We start from the raw sequence: 10645 nt of genomic DNA, 5'->3' as shown, positions 1-10645 counted from the left end.
TTTTTTTTTTTTTTTTTTTTTTTTTTTTTTTTTTTTTTTTTTTTTTTTTTTTTTTTTTTTTTTTTTTTCCTTCTGTTTCTTCACGCATCACTATATTTTTCTTCCATGTGACGTTATCGGAAAGAATCAAGCTAATACAACTGAATTTGCCGTGGTAGTTATTAAATATTCTATTCCATCGATTATTTCCATTTTATCGGTCGAGTATGTGTGTATTTTACCTCGGAATTTTGACATTTTCTTGTGTTTAGAGTTCCAATGAAATCTGTGTTAGTGTTTTATTTTTGGTGGTGTCCTCTTTTGCCATACTTTTATGATGTTGCATATTCTATTTTTAATTACAAGACTTTGGATGAGACCAAGAAACTCCAACGCCTTACTGTTCATGAATGTAATAGCAGATATTTTCAAGGAATCCCCGAAACCGTTGTGGAGACCGAGCAAAGGAGTGGCTGTGCATGCTGAATTTAGGAACTGAGAGACTCGGGAGCTCTCCTTCCCGGCCTTTTGGTTCGAATTCTTACACATTTTTTCTGGCATTGTGATCCATAGCTAATCTTTTGATTGCAGACCACCACCCCTTCTGTTCCATAACCTAACCACAGAGAGTTGAATTTCATGTTCTTTTTTTTGTTGAAGAAATTAGCTTTCTTTTTGGTTAGGTAAGAACTTCGGGGAACTCTGAGTTTGTAGGATCCATTATTTCAAGGATCCTCACCAATTCAGTGTTCCTGAGTTAATAGTTCCTTTTTTGTTTCTTTCTTGGGGTTGGGAAGAACACAATGGTGATTATCTTATGTTCAGCTCGTTTCTTTGATGTATTTTATTCTTAATTCTCTTGTGGCTTCCTCTCCCATTTGAACTCTTTTTAAGAAACTGAGAAAACGGAAATGAATTTGTTGGTGCTTTTTGTCTCTAAAGAGCAAACCAAATATGTCCATGAAAACATGTCTTGGTGGCTAAATGTTGTAGGAGACATGAGATGGGAGGGTATTGCCGCACCATGAGGTAAAGCCAAACAAGTTCTACAATCACCTTGAGAGTTTTAAGGCTTGTCATCATACCAAGATGATCGTATAATTAATCTGATCCTAACACTATTAATACCTAAATTATCAACATGTAAAAGTAGAAGCTCGAACCACACATTTTGTTGAAGATATCATAGTCTAACAGCAACATTGTTGCCAAATTTTTAGTAGTTTCAAGCAATCCAATAGAGAAATTGATATTCAAATCCAGCCATGAATCATAGAGTTGAGGATACAATGCAAACTAAGTACAATGATCCAAGCAACAACAACAGAGGTGGATGAGTTGAGTGCAATGGTTGTCTTACATAAACTGTATTCTACTTTCTTTAAACAACAGTACAAAAACAGCCAGCCATTTGACAGTAAAATGAACATTCTATGGTAATACAAGGCCTTCAAGTTTCAACATGAAAGGGCTGACTTCGCTCTCTCTATTATGGGTGCAGCAAAAAATGTCCATCACTTCCCCCTGTAATTTTGCATATGATTATATATCATTCATGAACTTTTCAAAGAGAAGAATTATACGGTGAAAGAGAGAGCTTCAGGAGCTTACGTGTTCATCATCAGAGTTATGTTATCTCCTTTGAGCAATATCCTCCCTGAAAATGTGGAGGACAAAACAACTTTTTAGTCTGTACTTAATCCCAGAAAGATTTGGATACCGAAGAGGGTGAGACAAACCTAAACTCTTCTTGCTCTTCTTCTTCACATTGACCTCCTCGGCATCATCCAAAACCAAATTCATATATTCATCAAAGCCCTACGAAAGTACAACTCATAAGTATATCCAATTGATAATTATTTCATTTTTGAAAACTTGTCTCGGGTTTTGAAAAACATTTTTGGAAAGTAAATAACAAAACAAAAGAAAGTCATAGATTTATAGAAAACCAAATGATTATCAGTCGAGACCTAAATTTTTGTCGAACCTTTTACCGTGAAGTTACTACTAGCATTCACGGTTTAAAGGCTAAGCATCCGAAGGCAGAAAGGAAATGGAGTCTTAGAAGTCGATGGTTGAGTATTTCCGAAGTATGGCTGCGCATAAATTTTCTTGCTCATTTGAAACTAGGCAATGGTTGTAGAAATTCTTTTTCGGCAAGACCTATGGCTTAGTAATCTCCTTTGAAGCTTCAATTCCCTCGTTTGCTCAGTCTTTCTTCTACACCACAAGGTTTGGTTTTGGAATTCTAAGATGCTTCAACTCGCTTGTGGAGTCTCGTTTTTAGAAGATTGCTACAGAAAGAGGAAATTAAGGACTGGATGGTACTTTTGAGCTCTCTCCCTGGTTCATGTTGGCTCTTTGGTTGATGCTAGGGTTTCGTCACCTAAACCAGGTATTTTCTCATCGAGTCCTTATCTAGGTATTTGAGATCAATGAGGGAGGTATAACTATCGAAAGTAAAAATATTAGACAGTTTACACCAAGATATAGCTGGGTAAACAACATGGTTGAAAAGCTTTGTGTAGTGTCTTTTCTCCAAATATTCCAAAAGAAAGCCATGATGAAGTTTTTCCATAATAGGCCTTTTGCATTCTTGAAAGGGTGGTACGTTAAGGTCATATCCAAAAAAAATCATTTACCTCCCAAAAAAAAATGAGATGTCATTCAAATATATCGAGAATCTTTGTCCAGAAATTCTGAGTGTACGTGCATCGCATAAACAAGTGGTTTTGTGATTCGTTTTCTTTCTTGCATAATGAACACCAATTTGGAGAAAGAGTGATGTAACACATTCTTTTCTTTTCTTTTTTTCTTTTTTTTTTCAGATTTTCACTTGTGCTAATGGTTGTATGTGCTATTTCCTAAAGAACTTCACCTTTTTAAGTTCATGTCCTTTCCATTCCGTCTTTGATAGGGTGGGATCTATTGCTTCTTTTTCCCCATGTCCATCATCAAGGATTTGGTAGAAAAGACCCCGTTAACGCTGGGGAGCCAAGTCAGTGAGTCTGATTGTTTAACAATGCCATAGGGACAAAAATCTTTTTTTAAGGTGTAGAGAGAGAGTCACGACTTCCGAAACCACCGTCTTGATGTCGTCGCCGTTGCCTCCAAACAAAGTCGCGACTTTTGGAAGGCGAAGAGTTGTGACTTCTAGAAGACGAAGAGTCGTTACTTCTTGCGTCGTGCCAAGGTGAGGAAGACGAAGAGTAGTGAGCAACATTTCGAAAGACAAAGAGTCGCGACTTCTGGCGCCATGAATCGCTACGACTTTCGCTCCTCTGACAATAGCCACGACCTAGAAGACCAAAATGACAGCCGCCCCTCCGATCCCACACCTGCACAGCCCGCGAGCCGCTCCTCCAACTAAAGAAGACCACGACGACAACCACTCCTCTGACTTCTGACACCAATAAACGTATACAGCTGCTTCTCCGACTATGCCTACCACAGCCCACAACGACAACTGCTAAAAAACCTAGGAATCCATCTCTGAAGATTTCCTTGATGTACCTTCGACAGCAAGGATTTTGCATCAACCAGCAAGGACAGTAACCCACAACCCATGGCACCACACCGGATTTTGAATCTATTTAAAAGTAACCTTTGACCCATGGCACCACACTAAATACTTCTGAGAGGCAAATCTGTAATTGATAAGAAGACCTATGCAATTGAGTTAGACGACATATACAAACAAAAATCAAGCTATCAGAAATCACAAGAACTTTTTTTCTATCATTGAAATGGGCTTTTTCCAATAGCGGAAAACATCTTATTAAACACTACTATTGGCTCTATAGATCATTTGGATAGAAAAACTCACAGACAAGAAGGGTACTATGGCCAAAATTTCATTGCTTCATGAAAATGGCACTTGGCGAAGAACGAAAAAGGTTGGATAGCTTTTTTCAATCTTCTTGGAAACTATTCCCTACTGTCCACTAAAATAACAGACCATCAACTAAACTCAATATCTCAGAGTAGAAGACAAAACCACAAACATATCTATCAACCTATTCAACCTTTACTTGTTACTAAAAAGTCGCCACAAATGTCAGAAAATAGAGAAAATAGAAAAACAAATGCAGAAACATACCTTTCGATTCTAAACAAAAAAAGAAAAAACGATCAATAACGAGTTTCCTCTCTCCCCCATTCATATTGTTTGCGATACGATGGTGATTGTCACTCAGAAACATTTTCACGATGACTGACTTATGATAAACAGGAGCATCCAATCCATGCTCAATGACTTTTGCCAACTAAACCCCTACAGATCAGACAAGGTGATTCTCCGTTGCACGTCAAAGGAGCGAGTCTCATTAGTTTGTAATAAAAAAGGCGGGCAAAAAGTTGAAAACTACACTGAAAATAGAACCATGATCTGATGAAAAGCACCTGAATGACCCACTGGTTCCCTCATATGAAGGTTGGATTAAAATAAAAAATCTGCCTCTCAATCGTTGGGACATTGAAACTTTGAAACACAGGAGAGATGCCTATGGAGGTTTTGTTGAGATTGCTAAAAAAAACCTCATCAAGAATAGACCTTATGGAAGCCAACCATTTGGATTGAGAAAACACATGGGGTTTCATACCCGCAAAAGTCTCAATACCATCATCTTCCTCCAAGAGCCTTATGGTCAATATATTGACCGACCCTTGCTTTAATGAAGAATCATTAGTTGATGTTATGATTGGATACTAGCGCACTAAACAAGCACGGAAAAGATTTTATACCTCAGAGAATACTGAGTTTATTACAAATATTTCTTGCGGCATTCTTGGACCACACCATTGGTCAAACCACCGAGAAACAACACCTAAAGGGGCCTCTCAAGTACAACAAGACTCAACACCAAATTTACACATAACAGAGTCTATGGTCATACCACAAAGCCCCAAAAGGTAATGACCAATCCCATCCGCCATGGACCTCCCCCTACCCTCCAAGCCAACTCCTATAAAAGAAGGTCAATCCCCCAACTAAACCATACTCCTCCACCCTCCCCATCTGCCATGCCCCATAAACTCAGTCTCCCCCACATAAACCAAAGGCCACCAACCCCTCACCCTACTTTCCACCAATCTCCAAAACCTCATCTTCTACACCACTTCTTATCCCTGACCCGCAGGGTGTGACAATATCACCAGAAAATATGCCATCATCATAAATAACCAAAAAACTTTTCTCGTCCCAAGAAAAAAATTCTCCACAGTTGGCATTGACCAAGAATCAGATGATGAATATGCCTCCAACCCCTTACCCCTCTCCACCGCCCCACCATCCCCCACTGCGGATAAGGCAAACAACTCTGACCCGTTGCTAGAGATAACCCTTGCAGATGCAGAGCTTGGCACTCTTTTACAGGGAAAGTAGGATAAAACAGAGGTAGAAGAGGTCACCTATTAGCAACACTCACCAACAAGAGACATCCAAATCTTGGCACCATGGCTAAAAGAACACCACATGTGCATCATGGCTATTCCATCGAGGAAAAAGAAGCCCACTACGACCAAGAAATCGAGTAAACTGAATAGAAAGATTGTTGACCTCTTTCAAACATCAATTATGAGAAATCGGGCAAGTCACAATTGGGAGGTCAACACCTCTTATGATTATTATCTCTTGGAATGTTATTGGCTTGGGAGATTGGCAAAAGAGAGCTCTAATCAAGTCCTTCCTCCTCAAATACAATCTCACTGGTTATTCTTCAAGAAACAAAATTGAATTATGTTGATCGCTGGACAGTTATGGAGTGCCAAACATATTGGTTGGTCAGCTTTGGATGCCTCAGGTACATCAGGTACATCAAGGGGGATCTTAATCATGTGGAATGACCCAACTCTGACCATTTCAGAAGTCACCAAAGGCTTATACACCTTAACCATATTACACTGGCTGATAATTACAGGTTTTGGATTGCAGGAATCTATGGCCCCTGTAGGTTTCAAGAAAGACATCTATCTGGCAGGAATTACAGGACCTATCATGCTTATGTACAGAGAATTGGCGTTTGGCGGGTGATATCAATACCCCTCGAGACACTTCAACAATTTCATAAGAGAAGTCGAACTCATTGATCTTCCCCTCAGTAATGGACTCTATACATGATCAAACAACAAGTCTCCACCCACCTAGATTTCTTGCAACAAAAGGCCTCTTTGGAAAATTTAGTAACGTTGTTGTTCAAAGACGGAATAAACCTACATCTGATCATTATCTCATTCTACTTTCCATGGGTTGCTGTAACCAAGTGCTTTTCATCAGACCATGGTTCTATTTTCACAACATAGTTTCCAAGTTTTTACCAACCTTTTTTATTACAAACTAATGATCCTTGCTCCCTTGACGTGCAATGGAGAATTGCTTTGTCAACTTCGTAGTGTTTTATTACAAACTAATGATCCATGCTCCCTTGACGTGCAATGGAGAATTGCTTTGTCAACTTCGTAGGTGTTTAGTTGCAAGAGTCATTGAGCATGGATTGAATACTCCTGTTTATCATAAACCAGTCACTGTGAAAATGTTTCTAAATGACAATCACTATCGTAGCCCATACAGTATTAATGGGAGGAGGGAAAACTCGTTGTTGATTGTCTTTGCTTCTTTATTTAGAATCGGAAGGTATGTTTCTACATCTACCTTTCTATTTTCTGGCATTTGTGGCGACTTTTTAGTAACAGACAAGAGTTGTGTAGGTCAATGGATATGTTTGTGGCCTTGTCTTCTACTCTAAGATCTTGTGTTTAGTTGATGGTCTAGTATTTTAGTGACAGCAAATAGTTTCCAATAAGATGGAAAAAAAGCTAGTTTCCAATAAGATTGAAAAGAAGCTATCCAACCTTTCCGTTCTTCGCCCAGGACAAACAGTTTGTTTAGACCTCCACTTCCATGGTGGCCATGGTGGAATGAGATTTCAGCCATAATACCCTTCTTGTTTGTGAGTTTTTCTATACAAATGGTCTGTTCTGGAAAATGTTTCTCCTTGAATTTTTGGTTTAATCGATACCCTTCTTGTTTGTGAGTTTTTCTATACAAATGGTCTGTTCTGGAAAACGTTTCTCCTTGAATTTTTGGTTTAATCGAGTCAATAGTAGTGTTTAATAAGATGTTTTCAGCCATGGGAAAAAGTCTCATTTCAATGATAGGGAAAAAGTTGTCTCTGTGGTGATTTCTGATAGCTTGATTACTTGATGTTTTCAGCCATTGGAAAAAGACTCATTTCAATGATAGAAAAAAGTTGTCTTTGGTGATTTCTAATAGGAAAAAAGTATTTGGTGTGGTGCCATGGGTCAAAGGTATTGTCAAATGGATTCAAAATTCTTGTTGGTTGATGCAAAATGAAATCATTGCTGGTTGATGCAAAATCCTTGTTGTCGGAGGTACAATCGGTCAAAAACAATAACCCAGCTACTCTTTGAAAAACCAAGGAGGAAATCTTTAGAGATGGATTTCTAGGCTTTTGATCGGTGGCTGTCGAGGGGGCGGCAGTCGTCGTGGGCTATATAGGCACCGGAGGGGGAGCGGTTGTACACGTTTACTGGCGCCGAAAGTTGGAGGAGCGACTGTCGTCGTGGTCTTCTTCAGTCGAAGGAGCGGCTCGCGGGCTGTACAGGTGTGGGATATCGAAGGGGCGGCTTCATTGTGGTCTTTAACGATCGTGGTTGTTGTCGGAGGAGCAGTAGTCGCAGCGATTCATGGCGTCGAAAGTCGCAACTCTTAGCCTTCTAAAAGTCGCGACTCTTCGCCTTCTAAAAGTCGCGACTCTTCCGCCTTCTAAAAGTCGCAACTCTTCCGCCTTCTAAAAGTCGCGACTCTTCCGCCTTCTAAAAGTCGCGACTCTTCCGCCTTCTAAAAGTCGCAACTCTTCGCCTTCCATAAATCGCGACTTTGTAGAGAGGCAGCGACAATGGCACCAAGACAGCGGCTTCGAAAGTCGCGACGATCCCAAAGACAAATGAAGCCAAATATTTCTGTCTAGTCTTCTTCTAGTGCCATTTGCTTTTTTACCTAGACTCTTCTTAAAGGAACACCGAAGACATGTTGCAGTTAAAGAGATCGTAAGACCTTAATAATCTTTAATTGAAGGATTAAATTTAGTAGGCCACGATTGTCAACCTAATGAATTGGTAAAATTTTAACCTCCATTGTCCTAGCTCAAACATATTTCTCCAGTAACTTTCTTGCTCTTCCAAATATGTCAAATGACATCCCAGTTCTTCCTACGAAGGAATTTCAAAGCATACTATCTCCAAAGGAAATTATGGGCCATCAGACATTGCAAAAGCTCCAACAAAGCTTTCTTTCTCCAAACCAAAAAACTTACCATACCAATCTTACGTAAGAAGGAAGAACTTTCTTCTTCTAACTGACCTTTATGAAACCCAGAAAACCGTAACTAATCTAATGAAGAAAGACTTATTTTTCGCACTACGACTACTAACCTCCAGGGGGCAACCTAGATGTATAACTACGCTAATACAGAAGAAAATAATATAAACTGATTTTCTTTTGCATTTTTTTTTCTTTCAATGAAAGCTGATTTTGAATTGTGTAATCAAAACAACCAAGGGAAGCAGAATTTTATGTGTATTTTCATATTTTTTGCTTTTCTGTCTCTTTTCCTCTACAAAAAGAAAAAAAAACAATTGTCTTTTCTATACAGTGAAATATTAGAGAATTAACAGAAAACAAGCGAACCTATCCAAATTTTAGAGTCATTTCTCCTCTTCTCATCTACTTTCACTGGTTCTATTGTTCTTGAGAGTAAATTTTCAGATGCACAACCCTTTACACCTCCCAACATTTCACCACATCAAACAATGAGAGTTGTTACTGTGGCATGATTGATTAATTCAAGTAACTTAGTATGCTTGATGATTTCAGTACCTACACAAAATGTTTTAAATATCAAATGATCACCAATTTCACTAATCTAACTTCCATTTTATCTAGATTGCAACGTTCTTCTTTTACCTTGGTTCAAGAAAAACCTTTAGGAAAAAAAAAAGATGACGATTCAACATTTGAAACTTAAACCCTAGTAAGCTTTTATAGCATTTAAACGTACATTTTAAAAACAAAAACTATTAATTAGCACGATAGTTTCTCAAAGAAAAGGCTCACTTACAATGATTCGGCCTTCGATCCTCAGGTCTTTCTGCTCAAAAAGCCATATCTGAATCCGAGCTTTCTGTATAAATTTCGAGCGTGAAGATTACGTAAATAAAATCAGAGATAGAAAACATCAATTTCACTATGAAAAGCTATAAACAAAATGAACCTGAGAGGAACTTACACTTTGAAGGAACCTGAAAATCAAGTTCTGAAGGCGCATCAACATCAATGGAAAGAGAAACAAAATGTATAAGTGAAAGACGCAGAAAAATGATAGAAAAGCGACAATGAAATAAAGAAGAAGGAATTGAGATGAGAAGGTACGATGGGTTGGGTCATAATCCTCTGAACTTTGGTGCTCGCCATGGCGACTGAATCGAAAAGATTTCTGAAGGAAGGGGAAAAAGGAAATCGAAGGCCTAACTTCTCCGCTTTCGCTCACAGCTGTGGTATAGATTGAAACTTCTGTTAGGGCAAAGGGAGTTTGGTTCCGGTTTAAGCTAAGCAGCCACGTCACTCCAAAGAAGGATAAATAAATAAATACTCGTTCAATTATTTTTTAAAAATACTCATTTTCAAAGGAAAAGAAAAACATTTGGGGCAGTAAGGAATTAAATTCGGAAAGGAACAAAAGGAGAATTCGAGCGAGGATGGGAAGGAGATTATATTTCTCGTCCCTGCCAAGATTATTGAGATTATAGTCAAAAGAAGAAGTTTCTCGATAATCCAAGAAACAAGATCGAACTCAAACTAATTCATGAAGGACGGCTCTAAGGGATTGGTCAAACCCCGAAAGGCCGAGCCGTCAAGTTGTAGGCCAAAGATTGATTTAGCTTACCCTCAACAATGTAGTATCACGAGTCTTGAGTATTTAAAAATACTCCGTAAGCAACCCCTTAGGGCTGTTATAATGCAAGAACATACGAATGCGTGCATGGCTATCATAACAGTATGTTTTCCTACCGCAACTACCCTAACAAGCAACTTTGATGTGTAATTAATTTCCTACACATGGTCCACAGGTGCGAGTATGGACCCACTAGTCGGTTGGCACACTCCTAGGCCCCTTTCTAGTCAGGCGAGCATACTTTAGGAGCCCTTGATGTCGGATACCCATTAGAAGTAGTGACCGTCGCGACAACATTATGTCAAACATAATGATTGTTCTCCTATCTAGTAGTGTACACGTTCATACTATCGTGAAAGAATAGGGGTATCCCCCAATGCATGAGCACACAATAATGCACAAAGTCCCTAAATCTTTCCATTTCAATTATTCTTAACAACCCCATTAACGTATATTTCATATCATAACATTTTCATGTCATTTCTCCTAATGTCTAACGTATCATTTATCGTTATCTTTCATGCGTATGACGGAGTTATATTTCATGCTATTTGTCATTTTTTATGTCAATTATTTCATACCATTTATGCAACTTACAAAACATAACATAACGTTTTCATGCTTTCAGAGATAACAATTCATATGTGCATATCATAACAATTACATAATGCTCCGATCACATCATAACACATAGC

The 10645-nt window shown here is 38.6% G+C and overlaps 2 protein-coding genes across 3 annotated transcripts in view; one reads left to right on the top strand and one right to left on the bottom strand.

The window, feature by feature from the left end:
• The window catches only part of LOC111471402 (ras-related protein Rab7), a 3496-nt gene extending 2642 nt beyond the window's left edge, over positions 1–854 (top strand). Inside the window, exon 8 of one of the 2 annotated variants that reach the window (XM_023117125.1) lies at positions 399–854. In XM_023117125.1, the coding sequence (XP_022972893.1) occupies positions 399–465 (67 nt within the window). In that variant the 3' untranslated portion in view covers positions 466–854. The remainder of the gene's footprint in view (positions 1–398) is intronic. The other variant, XM_023117126.1, reaches the window with a different exon arrangement.
• A 347-nt stretch (positions 855–1201) lies between these two features.
• LOC111471407 (small nuclear ribonucleoprotein E-like) lies at positions 1202–9614 on the bottom strand. The gene is made up of 6 exons (XM_023117131.1): positions 9428–9614; positions 9285–9311; positions 9117–9179; positions 1719–1797; positions 1591–1636; positions 1202–1503 (listed from the first exon to the last, which is right to left on the bottom strand). The coding sequence occupies exons 1-6, from the start codon at positions 9467–9469 to the stop codon at positions 1494–1496; spliced, it is 267 nt and encodes an 88-aa protein (XP_022972899.1). The 5' UTR covers positions 9470–9614; the 3' UTR covers positions 1202–1493.
• Positions 9615–10645: the final 1031 nt, after the last annotated feature.

Source organism: Cucurbita maxima, unplaced genomic scaffold (assembly GCF_002738345.1).
Source record: "Cucurbita maxima cultivar Rimu unplaced genomic scaffold, Cmax_1.0 Cma_Scf00052, whole genome shotgun sequence".
Taxonomy (NCBI): Eukaryota; Viridiplantae; Streptophyta; class Magnoliopsida; order Cucurbitales; family Cucurbitaceae; genus Cucurbita; species Cucurbita maxima.
The sequence above is the reverse complement of the archived record's forward strand: the minus strand, read 5'-3'. Positions and strand labels throughout refer to the sequence as shown.

Excerpts from the sequence above, each read along its gene's own strand:
- LOC111471407 (XM_023117131.1), bottom strand. The coding sequence starts at position 9,469 with ATGGCGAGCACCAAAGTTCAGAGGATTATGACCCAACCCATC. Across the intron at positions 1,798-9,116 it reads GGATCGAAGGCCGAATCATT|GGCTTTGATGAATATATGAA; the intron begins GTAAGTGAGCCT and ends GTACTTTCGTAG. Across the intron at positions 1,637-1,718 it reads GAAGAGCAAGAAGAGTTTAG|GGAGGATATTGCTCAAAGGA; the intron begins GTTTGTCTCACC and ends CCACATTTTCAG.